Consider the following 13,552-nt stretch of genomic DNA (forward strand, 5'->3'; position numbering starts at 1 on the left):
CCACTCGGGCCGGCCGTGGGTGACTGCGGGGAAAACACATCCGTGAAACCCTCAATCCCAGCCCCCATCACTGCCTCAGGATCATTCCCAGGTCCCTTTGTTGGATCCACGCCCCCGGGTGTCCTGGAGCTGGCCCCTGGCAGGACACAGCAACTGTCCCTGTGTGCCCGGGACTGCCCAGGGTAGCTGCACCCCTCCCCAGGCAGGATGGGGCAGGATCAGCCCCAGCCTCACACTCTGCCCCACAGCAGTGAACCCCGTGCAGCCCTCACCTGCCCTCTGGAGCCCAGCAGCTTCCATGGAGCTGGAGCACAGGGGACAGTCAGCCATGTGAGGAGCATCTGCTGCACACAGATCACGGTCCTCTTTCTCTGCGGGGACAAGGGTTATGGTGGTCCAGCAAAAGCAGGGCTGGGCATTGTGGCTGCAGCATCCCCATGCCCACGGCTGCAGCCTGGTCTCACCAGGGATGGGCTATGGGCAGGGCAGAGAGGAGCCATCGCTGTGCCTCCTGTCCCTGGGGTTACTCACGGCTGCCACTTGGCTCCTCCAAGGGCTCTGCCTGCGAGGCCACGATCTTGAAGACTGTTTTCAAGATGCTCCGCAGGTCACTGGCAAAGTTGGTCTGGAGCTGATCGGCCACCCCTGCACCAGGAGAGGGGGGTCAGGGTGCTGGGAGAGGGCTCTGGGTGCTGGGGCTGGCTAGGAGGTCACTAACCCGAGATGCAGACGAAGAGGGTGTGCAGCATGTCCTTGGTGCTGCTGTAGCGGGAGCGCAGCTCTGAGCAGTGGGCACTCGGGGTGGCACTGAGCCCTGTCCCTGGGGACTGGAGGCTGCACAGGAGGGAGGTGATGATTATCCCAGGGGTGGCATGAAAAGTCCCAATCTCAGAGGGCAGGGATCGGCCACCTTGGCCCTGCTCCCTCCCCCCCACGCACCCCCACCACCAATCAGTGCCCGGGTTGTCCAATGCACCAGGGGGTTCCAGCCGCGTCGTGCAGGCAGGGGGTGATGCGGTGGCACTCAGGACATCCAGGAGACCCCAGGGAGAAGGGGGGTCTGCTCGGGGCACAGCTGCCCCCCAAGCTGGGGGAGTGCCCGGACTGCAGGGATCTTCCTGCTCGGCTGTGCACAGGCTCCTCTCCAGCAGGCAGAGTTCCTCCACCGACAGCACCCACAGCAGGTCCCTGTGGTGAGGGGATGGCATTAGCCCCATGTCATTGCCCCACTGCTGCCCCCTCATCACACCCCACCATGTACCTGATCTTCTTCAGGAGGTTGTAGAAGGGGCTGAAGAGCCGGGACATCTGCTCAGGGCTCCGCTCCAGGCTGAGGGGACCATCAGGGTAGATGAGGAGGCCACTGCAAGGGGACAGAGCCCAGCTCACATCAGGGGTTTGCCCAGGATCCCAACTTCCATAGGAAAGAAGGGACCGGTATAAGGCAGGGAGCATCCAACACCTCCTTCTGCAGGGGTCTGCACCCACCTGATGATGGCCAGGCGAGGGATGGTGAACATCAGCAGCGGTTCGTAGCCATCAATCATCTCCTGGGTCAGGTAACCCAGGTGTAGGGCTCTGGGGGGGGACACAAAATTATAGTGGGGCTTGGACTCAGCCCCATCTCTAGGGCTGGGATCCCTACCACCCCTGCCTGGCTTCGAGTGCCCCTCACCTCTCCACTGTCTCACAGAAGAGCACAATGATCTCTTGCTGCCTGTAGATCTCTTCGGGAGACTTCACTGCCACCAGTGAGGACACATAACTGGAGAGATGGGGGGACCATGAGGCTCCTCCAGCCCCACCACAGCCCTCCCCCCTCCCCAGCATCCCAACCCTGGCCCCCACCTCAACTCAAACTCTGCGAAGAGCCGGTCAAACTGCACAAGCACAGTGCGGACGGGCTCCGGGTAGGAGCCGGGTTGGCTCAGACTCTGCTCCCGCAGCACTGTCCGCACCAGCTCCAGGCTGCACAGCAGGTTCCTGGCCTGAGGCCGCAGGTGAGCCCCATCTGCCTCCTCCACCTCCAGAAAGGTCCCGGCCAGGAGACACTGCTGGGACCAGGGGTGGTCAGAAGCCAGCACCTGGGGCAGCACAGCCCCTGTACCCAGGGTCTGCCCCTGGTGGGGTGTCCCATTCAGCCTGGGGGAGCTGGACCCCATCACCTGCCCCAGGACAGCATCTCCACGCTCACCTCAGCAGCAAACAGCATGTGGTTCCCCAGGTTGTCCACCAAGAGCTCCTCGGGGAACTTGACCAGATAGTCACGGCTGTGCCGCTGTGTGGGGATGCACTCCTCCATGATCCGCTCCAGCACTGACAGCAGGTGAGCCTGGGGAGGGCAGGGATGTCATCTGCAGCCACCTGTAGGGCCCAAGGTCACAGCGGGGCCCGGGATGCCCCATACCTGGCTGAGGTGGAGCTGGTTGAGGAGCACCAGGTACTGCTGCGGGTCCAGCTCCGCATCCAGCCCGTTGATCTCAGCCACCACCCGCGTTACCCTCTCATCCGCAAAGAAGAACTGGGAGAGCAGGCGGGGGTCGGAGCGCTAAGGGAAGAGCAGAAGGGTGATAGTGAGAGCACCCCGCAGCTTCGGGTGCTGAGCCAGTACCCATGCTTCCGGAATGGGGGGGGTTTGCCCCCGTGGGGCAGCCTCAGAACCACTCGGGAAGGTACACAGGACCACGACAGCGGCTCCGTCTGGGCCGATCTGGACCGGGGCCCTGGCCCAGCCCTCCCGGGGAGCGCCGCCGTTCCCACCCACCTGTGCCTCAGTTTCCCCAGGGCAGAGCAGGATGAACAAGCTCGGCCGCATCCCGGCAGCGTGGGCACGGATCCGAGCGCGGCTGTAAACACCGGCTCGGGTGAAAGGTCCGCGGGGAGCCCGCTGGAGAGCGGGCAGCCCGGAAGGGCGCTCCTCGCCCCATCGCTCCCACACACCCCCGAGGGGCCGCCGGGATGGACGGGACGGGAGGGGGAAATCTCCTTGCCCTGGGAGCGGGCGGTGCCGGGACTGGCGCTGAGCTTCCCGGTCCTGCCCGCTGCCGCCCGCACCCCCCGCCGCACCTCCAGCCCCGGGGCCGGGCACCGCTTCGTGCTCCCGCTGCGCTTCAGGGGGGTCCCCGCTGCCGCCGCTCCCCTCCCGCCCCCCTTCCCAGCGCCCGGTGCCGGCGGAGCCCCCGGGCAGCCCCGACTGGGCGGGGGTCGGCCCCAGCACGACCCTCCCGTGCTCACCTTAGGCCGGCGGAGCCAGCGGCGGAGGGCGGCGGGCAGCATGGCGCGCCCCGAAGCTCTTGCCGCCGCCCGGCTCTCCGCTCCCGCCGCTCGCCGACGGGGCGGGCCGGCACCGGGCACCGCCCGGGGGCGGACCGAGAAGGTGTCCGCCCAGCCCCGGCACCGGGACGACTTGGTGGACCGGCCCCCAACGCCCCCCGTTCTGCCCGCTGCGGGACCCAGGGCTTTCCCGCCGCTCGACCGGCCGGTTCCCCCGTACGGCGGGCAGGCTTCCCTCGCCGGCTGCTCCGGTCTCGGTCGCTGGCTCCGATTCCCAAGTGCAACCCTCAGGCTCCCGGATCTCCTCAGCTCCCTGGCTCTTTCCTCCAGGTTCCCCTGTTCCCTGAGCCCCCGAGCCCAACCTTTCAGGGACCGGGACACCCCAGAGATGCAGCCCCGCAGCCCCTCAACCCCAGGCATCCCCGGGCTGCTGGGGTCACCTGCAGGCATCCGCCTCCTCTCTGATGCGTGTCTATGTAGGGAGGAGGGTGCTGAGCAGGGTGCTTCAGTGGGAGGGGGGCAAAGCAGCCCCTTGGTGGGAGCAGAAAGGGCCGAGTGGCCACGGAGGGGTCCCAAGAAATGCTCAGGATGCTGTGCAAAGCAAAATGCGCCGGCTGTGCCAGAGGAGGCTGCTCCTGTGCCGCAATAGCCCTAACACTGCTGCCCACAGGATGTGGGTGCTGATAATTCAGATGGCTGAAAGCCTAATGGGGTGGATTCACTGGTAAAATATCCGCCGAGGACGATTGAATAAACACGGCAGCACCACCTTAGCTTGAGGAAGTCCCTGAGTCACGGCGGCCCTGCGGCACCCAGGCTGAGCTGGCTGCGAGTGCACAGCGCACCTGGAGCCCTGCCTGTCCCTCTGCTGTGGGCAGTGCTGCCACGGCAGTTTTGGGGGGCACAGTGGACGTTCCTCAGCGGCCGAGTGCTCCACATGTTCCCGTGTCTCCAGCACTGTGCTCTGCCCCACCATGGGAGGGCAGCTCCGGGCACAAGGAGGTGCAGTATGGAGCAAGGCCCGGCCTCACACGGAACCATGCCACGATGGGGGGGTTTGGGGTGATGCGTGGCCTCAAAGCTGGCAGGGAGGTGAGGGGTTGAGCTGGTTCCCAACTCTTTCTGGGGTCCACCCTGGGGGCCAGACCCCCAGGCAGCCTGTAATCAGGCAGCAGGTGGAAATGGGAACAGTGGGCACAGTGCTGCATGGCACTGCATAAGGGGAGCCCTGCACAAAGACCAGGACATGTGGTGTGCCGTGCAGGGCTTGCCCTGCCTGGATGGGGTCACGCAATTAGATGGATGCCGTGGCACTGAGCACAGCCAGGAGCACACAGGGTACCTGGAGAGCATCGTTACATGGGGTGGGGTGCAGAGGAAACCCACATATATGTCATGGGGTTTTCCCCCAGTGGGAAGGCTGGGGCGATGTGCAGTGTGCTACTCATCCACACTGCACCAGGACCAGCGTGACAGAACTGGGATGCGGGAGAGCTGCAAACGCACATCAGTATGTGAGGCTGAGGGTGCTGCAGTGCTGGGATGGGCACCGAGAGAGCTCTGTTACACGGGGACGCAGAGCAGAGAGGCTGGAATCCAAACGTGCCTTGTGGGGTCCTGCAGCACGGGAAAGGCCGGGACAGGGGGTAGTGCGCAGCCCACCCTCAGTGGGGTACCGCTGTCTCGGGAGGGGTACAGCGCAGCGGTGCGTGTGTGGCTGGGGTATCCCCGAAGGCACCAGCGCTCTTTAGGACCCGGGGGAGCGGTATGGGAGGAGCGGAGCCGCCATCACCTCAGCACCCCCGCTAGGGAGCGCGCTGCCGCCATCGCTGCCCTCTAGCAAGATGGCGGCCGCGGCTTCACCTCGCCGGGCCTCCCCCTCCCTCCTTCCCCCCGGGCAGGGGCCGGACGGGCCGCGCCGCCATATTGGCTGTTGTCCTGGCTGCGGCGAGCGGCGGGCCGCGCTCGCCATGACTCGCAGGCGGAACAAGGCGGCGGCAGCGGCGGCGGCGGCGGGTGCCGGCTCCGGGCTTCGCCGTGAGAGGCTGGGGGGTTCCGATGCCGGTCCTCCTCCCCCTCCTCCGCCACCGCCGCCTCCACCGGAACCGCCCGCCCTGCCTGAGGTGGTGGTGGCGGCGGGCAGCAGCGGGGAGCCGGGTAGAGCCACCGCTCAGGTACCGGGTTAGGTCTTGAGGGGCTATCTTGGAAGGGGGTTCAGTGGGTGAATGGGGAATGGGGCAGGATCCGGGGGTTGGGCCAGAGCCGAGCCCCCTCCACTCCCCCTCCCCGAGCCCTGCCCCATCCCTGCACGACCCCGGCCTCGGAGCATCGCTGAGGCACCGCCACCCTTGAGGCACGGGTGCTTCCCACCTCCCGGTTTTGGAGGTTCCTCTGCACCCTCGGGGATGGTGGTGGGGGAGCCCCGGGGGAGCCGCGCTGCCGGGTGCACCTTTGGCGGGGGGGCAGGCTGAGGTGGGTGGGGAAGGTGGGAGGTGAAGCCCAAGGCGTTCTCCGGGGGGATTGGCTGCCTTGGGATGCAGCAGCCACTTTGTACAGCATCCTGGGGACGCGTGGGGCTGGGCTGGGTGTGCGGCCAGGGCCTGACCTTGGCTGGATTGGGCTGCGTGGTGGAGCTGGGTCGTGGCCATGAGTTATGGATGTGTTGAGCTGCAGTGGGAGCTTGGGGTGCCTCTGGCAGATTGTTGGGGTGCTAGGGGCTCCCACTGATGCTCCTCTCTCCCAGCAGTTAGGGATAGCTGAGCTCAGACTTTCCTGAGGAAGGTGGATCAGCCAGGAAACCTGTGCCCCACCATTGCATGCTGCTCATGCTGACATGACAGCAGTGATCTGCAGCATGAGAGCAAAGGGCTCTTCTGTGCCTCCCTTACTCCGTCCCTGTAAGCAGGTCTGCTCAGGAGACCCATGTGCGCCGGGAAGGGCAGAGCCTTGTGCTCGGGTGGCGTGGCCGTGCTTCAGGGGGTGTTCCCACCGCTCCTTCCTGCGGGAGGGTCCAGCACTGCCCATGGCAGGTGGCTGAGCATCTGCCGAGCAGGCTGCGGGCTCTCCCGCACCTCTCGCCGCCCGGCTGCAGCTGCCTGCTCCGGGCCGTGGCGGGGAGCCGGGGGGTGGGCCCCGGGCCCGGATGCGCTGGGCAGGTTGGGGACCGCCGCGCTCTCACCCGCCATGCGCTGTGTCTGCTCCCGCTGAGACACGGGGCGGCCTTGGGAGCGCCCCCCTCCCTGCGGGTGGGCAAAGGGGGCTCTGCCCCCCCCCCCCGCTCTTCTTGGCCTCTGACCTTTGCTTCACCTTGAGTCTGGGAGACGCCATCTGTTTCACAGCAGCAGTTCAATGTGCTGCTCATTGTCGTGGGGCCCCGCCGCGGCGGCAGACAATGGGGGCCCTCTCGCCCGTGCCACGCCGGGCTCGTCACGGCTGTCAGGCCTCTGGCGAGCCCGCGGGCTGTATCCCGGCTCCTGCTGCTGCCCAGTGCAGGGAGAGCCCCGGGGGCTGCACCCACCACGGTGCATCTGCTGCCAGCTGCACAGAACAAAGAGGCAGGAGGGAGGGCCTTGGGCTCTTGGGTAACACAGTGGGGGGTCTGTGATGGGTAAGGAGGGAGGGTTGTGGCTGGCGAACCCCTCTTATATCCCTGCGTGGCGATTTCTGTGGGTCTTGCTTTGCTCTGAGAGTCCCCTTGGTCCCACTGTACCAGATGTGATGGTGGGATTTGCTAGGGGCTTCCCAGCCTTGCTTGGTGGTGAGGCTGGTACTTTAGCATAGTGTGATCTTCCCAAGGGTCCAGAATGCTCCAGGCTGGCACATGGCAGGCTGGCAGCAGCTGGGCAGCCCGAGGCTGCTCTCCTCCAGTGGGAGAAGGTGCAGTTCCACATGTAGCCTACAAGAAATTCTCTGGTTTGGTGTCAGCATCCTGAGGTCTCATTTGCTGCCTCATCTGCCCTGCACCTGCACCGACCTGCTGCCCTGCCATGCGGTGGATCATCCCTGGGGTGACTCACGGTCTGTGTATCCTTCTGCAGGTGCTGCCCACCACCAACCAGTCAGTGCAGACGTGCTGCTTGCTCTGTCACCGGGAGCGCAAGGACTGGGGAGGGCCATCCCACAATGGGCTGGTTTCCCCGGGCGAGAGGCTGCCACCGGACTTCGTGCCAACGCTTGTGCAGAACCTCCTGGGAGAAATGCCACTGTGGATCTGCCAGAGCTGCCGGAAGAGCGTGGAGGAGGAAGAGCGGCGGGCGGTGCAGGAGCAGGCCCTGGCGGTGAGCAGGGTTGGAAAGGGGGGGCTGTGGTGCTGACCACCCTGTGGCGCTGGCTGGGTGTGCAGGTGATCTCCTCACTCAGAACCGAGCGCCTCAGACATCCCTGCACCATGCTGCACTGTCTGGGGCTGCTGCTGCTGCTGGCTCCTTGGGGAGAGTCTGCCATGGAGGCTTATCTGGCAGCCTGTGTTGGGTTGGAGCTGTCTGCCTGGAGAGGTGCTTCTCTGCCAGCCCTCCTCCAATGTGTGTTGTGCTGTGTGCCCCTGATCCCAAAGCTGTCTCCCTGGAGTGGCAGCATGTGCCAGAGCAAATGCCTGCCTGTGCATGCATGGAGCTCAGGGGAAGAGAAGCTCCCTCCTGCTCGATTTTGTTTAACCCTAGTGTGGTTTGAGGGGGGACAGAGCAGGCGTGTGGCCCTTGGCATGGCCTGGCTGTGTTGGTGGGGGCCCTGGGAGCCAGGCTGTGTTGCTGTTGGGCAGATGAGCTGTTTGCCACCTCCAAGATAGTGACAGAAGCAGTTCTTGCGTGCTGAGCCCCTGCCTTCAGGCAGTAGTGGGGGGTCTTGGTGCCGATGCCCTGGGCCAAGGGCTTCCCCTCCCAGTCCACTGCTGCTTCACTCTTTGTTTTCCTTGCCAGGTCTCGTTATCCCACACATCCTGCAAGTCACAGTCTTGTGGGGGTGGCTCCCACTCCTCTTCCTCCTCCTCCTCCTCTTCTTCCTCCTCGTGCCACGGGAACTCAGGGGACTGGGACCCCAGCTCTTTCTTGTCTGCTCACAAGCTCTCGGGCCTCTGGAACTCACAGCACACCAACGGGGCCATGCAGGGCAGCCCCCTCGGGGTCCCCCCTGCTGCACTAGGTGAGTTGAAGCCAGCCGTGGGGTTGAGCAGAGCTTTCTGCCTAGTCCTTAACTTAGATGGTTCCTTGTGGGCAGGGGCGGGCAGGCTGGGCCTCTGGATGCCAGTGCCAGGAGGATGCCTGGGTGCTTTTGCAGAGGATGCTGGGAGCCAGCCCTAACTCCGCTTTCCTTCCAGGCGAGAAGCACCCCAGCCTTGCTGTGTCTCCGGAGTGCACCAGTCAGGCGCCGGCTGTGGCACCAGGGCTCAAGGCCTGTCCCTACAGCCATGCAGCCTCCCCCACCTCCAGCAGCACTGCCCCAGGTTCGCCTCTGCCTACCTCACTTGACTTCTGCAAGACGCTGCCGAAGCAGTTCAAAAGCATGTGCCGGAGGGCCACCCCGCCAGGTACATGCCCGGGGCAGAGCCCGCCTTGCCCTCCTGTGCCACTGCTCCACACAGCCCTCGCTGTACCAGCACCTTTCCCCATAGTCTGCTGACTGTGGGGCAGGGCTGAATCCTGTGGGAGGAACAAGGTGCTGCTGAGGCCCTTTGTGAGCAGGGATGGCTTCTAGCCCAAGCATCCTGCTGCCTGGGGGAAGGAGGGGTTTGTCCCATGGAGAAGCAGCCTGTGGAGAGTGTGGGTGGCTCCGAATGTGGCCCTGGCCTGTGCAGGATAGCTGGTGTCTGATTGCCTCTGCTCCTGCCCCTCTGCAGGTGAGGCCTTCCACTCCTCAGAGCATCATCAGCACTCCGACCTCACTGCTCCTCCCAACAGTCCCACGGGCCTCCCCTCCCAGCCACCAGCGCTGATCCCCTCCAAGCAGATGCCTGCCCATGCGGGGCCCTTTGGCTCCGCGCCCCACGTCCCGCTGGGCACCTCCCCGCAGGCTGCGCTATTCCCTGCACCCAGTGTGCAGGCAGCAGCCCCAAAGCTGGTGTCTGAGTCCCCTCCCGCCGGCACGGTCTCGCACAGCCCAGGGTCGTGCAAGAGCCCTCACCTGCCCCCTGCCAACGTGCCGCTGCTGAAGATGCCGCCTCCGCTGTCGGGCTGCACTCATCCCTGCAATGGGCACTGTAGCACTTCGCTCATCCCTCCTCCTGCCTCCCACCAGCTGCCCAGCACGAACAGGTGAGTAGAGGAGCCCTGTCTGCTTCCAGCCTCTCCTTTCTGGGCTGTGTGCCCTTTCTCCCTGCCCGTGGATGTGCTTTTCCCTGCGGAGGGGCTGGCTGCTCTGGTGTGGTGGTGCGGAGAGCCACTGTCTTTGCAGGGCAGTTCCACTGCTGCAGACCCCTGGTCTATTGAGGGTTCAGCTCTTTCTCTCCCCACGTGTCTTCTCCCTGCGGTTGTCCTTTAGTACTGTGGTGCAGAAGAGACTGTGCTTGCTCCTCCTCCAGCTAAAAGACCAAAGGAACTGCCCGGTCAACCTGCTGTTGGCCAACAGGACCTTTGTCAGTGAGACCCGTCGGGCAACTGTGGCACTGAGCAAAAGTCCTCAAGAAGATGAAGCCTGTGGTCTTGTTCTGCTCGCCTGCTCCCCTGGCCCTCTTTGGGCTACCTGTGCCCTGGAAGAGAGCGGGTGCTGGTTTTTCTCCGCTGATTAAGTGCTCCCTGTGGAGGGCCAGCCAGGTCCCAAGCTGGAGCTGGAGGAGTTGTGCTGTGGGCCTTGCCCTGGCCTCCCTGTCTGAGCTGGGTGGTCTGTGGCTGTGGGAGCCGGGCCTGCCTGCCCGTGGGGATGTCTGGCAGCTGCATGCAGTTCCAGCGTTTCTCACCTGTGCTACCTGCTGCCCCCAGTGAGTACCGTTCCCTGCCCTGGAAACAGCTTGTGGCCTGGCAGAGGGACACTGATTTCTGGAGCTCTGGTGCACCAGCCTCCTGCCTGCCAGAGGCCCTGGGGGCTGAGGAGCTACAGATGTCTTTTGCCATGGGCTCCTCTGGCATCTCCCCCTGGAGGAGGATGCAGGGGAGGGGGTTTGCCCTGCAAATCCTTCTGCTCAGGCACAGGCTGCCCTGGGAGGGGTGTTCCTACACAAGTAGTATGTGGGCCAGTTTTTGAGACCCCCTGGCTCCTGCTCACCTCTCGCCCTTCTCCCCTCCTCCGCAGGGACCCCTCTTGCAAAGGGCACAAATTCCCAAACGGTACCAGCTGCCACCCGCCTCAGCCCTGTGAGGCAGATGAGGGGCTCGGGGAGGATGAGGACAGCAGCTCCGAGCGCAGTTCCTGCACCTCCTCCTCCACCAACCAGAAAGATGGGAAGTTCTGCGACTGCTGCTACTGTGAGTTCTTCGGCCACAATGCGGTGAGTGAGGGGCTGGTCTGCAGCCACCCCCAGTCCTTGCGCTCTGCTCTGCGGTAAGGTGTTACACAGCCCGTGTGCCAAGAGCACGGGGATGGGCAGATCTGGCCACAGCTGCTTCCTGCCAGTGTGTGCATGCCCCCTTCACTTCTATCATCGTCATCATCAGTGTGATGGTCCCCTCACTCCCAGCTTGTAGCCATCTACCCAGCCCTGAGGCTCGGCTCTGCCAGCCAAGCCCTGTGGCCTCATGGTGGAAGAGAGTTCTGTGGGGGTTGTGCTGACTTGTCTTGCTGGGACCTGTGAGGCAGGGATGGTTGGGGAGGTCAGTGTGGGGCTGGTGGGAAGCTGAGGTTGGCTTCGTGTGCCTGCCCAGCTGATGGCTCTCACCTGCTGCAGCCCCCGGCTGCTCCCACCAGCCGCAACTATGCTGAGATCCGGGAGAAGCTGCGCTCGCGCCTCACCAAGAGGAAAGAGGAGCTGCCACAGAAACTGGGGCACAACAGCAGCTCGGGAGAGCCTGCCGTGGACCATCGCAATGTGGATGAGCTACTGGACTACATCAACAGCACAGAGCCCAAGCCCTTGAACAGTGCCAAGGCGGCCAAGCGAGCACGGCACAAGCAGAAGAAGAAGGTGAGGATGGGCAGAGGGAAGTGTTGCCTGAGGCAGGCTGCAGGAAAGAGGTCAGAGGGAGACTGTGCCCCTGGCAGGGCTTTGTCTTCTCTCCCTTGTGTTCGTTGTTTTGTTGATCTCCATCTCTTTTGCTGCTGTCTCTCCTGAGGTGACAGTGGTGTTTGTTTCTGTGCAGGGTTTCCCCTTCCCCTGCCTCTGGTCCTGCAGAGGGTGGCTCAGCCCTTCTGGCTGCTTTGGATTGTGCTGTTCTACCTTGCTGTATGCCACATCTCTGAGAAACACTGTGCATCTGTGGTGGGGAGAGGCACATCTGTGCTGTGATCGCTCATGCCCAGAGCAGCATTGTGTGCAGTGCGGCAGGTGTTGCACTGCAGAGGACACATGGCAATTTGAGGGCTTTGGAAGATGGGGGGTGGCCATGCTGAGCACTGGCCCTTAGGTGTGCTGTCTAACAATGGCTAGCACTGGGGTCCGAACCACCCAGTCCTCATGGCACCCATGTTGCAGGAGAAAGAGAAAGCTCAGCTGGAGGCGGAGGCCCAGAAGCGTGCAGAGCGCACCCCTGCAGCCAGCCAGGCCAGGGAGCCAGCCGAGGAGAAGCTGCTAGAGTGGCCAGAGCTGGAGCTGGAGCGGGTGAACAGCTTCCTCAGCAGCCGGCTGCAGGAGATCAAGAACACCATCAAGGACTCCATCCGAGCCAGCTTCAGCGTCTATGACCTCAACCTGGACGTCAACGACTTCCCCAAGAAGGCAGCTGTTCTGGAGCAGAAGAACATGCTCTCCAACCTCAACGGCTCCTCTGACCTGCAGGACATAGACCTGGCCCTGGCCCCGCTCAGCTTGGGCCCTGCCAAGAGCCACACACTGCTGCGGAGTGAGCTGGGCCCCCGATGGGGCGAGGGGCCTGGAGAGCCGCCACCAGCCCCGGCGGCTGAGAACGGTGTGGTGAAGCGCCTCAGCGCTGTGCCCAGCCTCTCCCGCATGATCTGGGTGCAGTCCAAGGCTGCGGACTCTGCTGCGGATGGTAGCGGGCTGAGCCCAGAACCCAAGGAGGGACCACAGCCCAAGGGGCTGGAGCCACCGGAACCAGTATCGAGCCGGCAGCGCAAGAGCAAGCGGCAGAACGGGACAGCAAAGAAGGGGGAGGGCATGGCTGCAGTGCCCCGTTTGGAGAGCCCTGGTGTGAAGGGGCAGGTGCTGGGAACCAAGCACCCTTCCAAGGCCAGTGCCTCAGAGCCGCAGCGGGTGGGCAGCTGTACCGAGCAGGGGGAGAGTGGCAAGGGGCAGCTCTGGGGTGGCGGCAGGATGGAGAAGGAGAGAAACAGCGAGTGGAAAAGCCGGAGGGGAGAGAGCAAAGTGGAGCTGCCAGAGCCAGCGCAGCAGCAGCTGCCTGCACTGGGCACTGGGGACCGGCAGCTGCCAGTGCCTCCCATCTTAGGGGGCTCCCCCCAGCCCAAGGGCAAGAGCAGGAAGAGCCGCAGCAAGGTGGAGAAATCCAATACCTCGATCGGTGAGTGCCGGGGATGCCGCTCTGTGCTGCCATCTTGCCGCTGGCACCTTCCCTGACTCTTGCACTGACCCTCTGCCCCTCTGCCTTGCCAGATGACGTTTTCCTTCCCAAGGACCTGGATGGGGCTGAGATGGACGAGACCGACAGAGAAGTGGAGTATTTCAAGAGGTGAGGGGCATCCCCGAGAGGGTCTAACCCGGCTTGGGGTGTGGGGCAGAGGGGCTGGGGGCTGACCAGGGCTGTCCTTCCTGTCCCTGCCAGGTTCTGCCTGGACTCGGCCAAGCAGACACGGCAGAAGGTGGCGGTGAACTGGACCAACTTCACCCTGAAGAAAACCACTTCCAGCGCAGCCCAGTGAGGTGCTGCCTCTCCTCACTGTGCCCTCCGCCTCGCTGTGGCGGGGCCCCCTCCTCTGTGGGGGGCTCCCGGTGCTCTCCTACCCCGTGGGGATCCCCGGGGCTATCCCTATCCTCCTCCTGCACCCCCCTGTCCCCCGCGGGGTCCCCCCTGTCCGTGTGCTGCGGGGAAGGACCCGTGCTGGACCCAATAAAGAACTTTTTAATTTTTTATTTTATTTAAACCCAGCTGTCTGCTGATTTTTGCCTGGGCTGGGGGGGGGGACGGACGAGAACGGGCAGCGCCTTCCGCGGAGGCTTGGACGCAGAGGCGACCCATCTGCTCCTTCGTTGCTAGGCAATGGCTCACGTCTCGTTACTTCCGGC

At 64.2% G+C, this 13,552-nt stretch overlaps 1 protein-coding gene across 1 annotated transcript; it reads left to right on the forward strand.

Moving 5' to 3' along the window:
* Positions 1 to 5,117: 5,117 nt before the first annotated feature.
* Positions 5,118 to 13,410, forward strand: FAM193B (family with sequence similarity 193 member B; the record flags this gene model as incomplete). Its single annotated transcript, XM_080627052.1, has 10 exons — positions 5,118 to 5,447; positions 7,311 to 7,550; positions 8,187 to 8,409; positions 8,585 to 8,794; positions 9,104 to 9,518; positions 10,492 to 10,687; positions 11,084 to 11,320; positions 11,828 to 12,830; positions 12,923 to 12,998; positions 13,092 to 13,410. 10 exons carry the CDS (start codon positions 5,118 to 5,120, stop codon positions 13,186 to 13,188), a joined length of 3,027 nt encoding a protein of 1,008 aa, XP_080483178.1. The 3' UTR covers positions 13,189 to 13,410.
* Between the last annotated feature and the right edge of the window lie 142 nt (positions 13,411 to 13,552).

The sequence above is a fragment of the Psittacula echo genome (genome assembly GCF_963264785.1).
Source record: "Psittacula echo genome assembly, chromosome: 11".
Classification (NCBI taxonomy): domain Eukaryota; kingdom Metazoa; phylum Chordata; class Aves; order Psittaciformes; family Psittacidae; genus Psittacula; species Psittacula echo.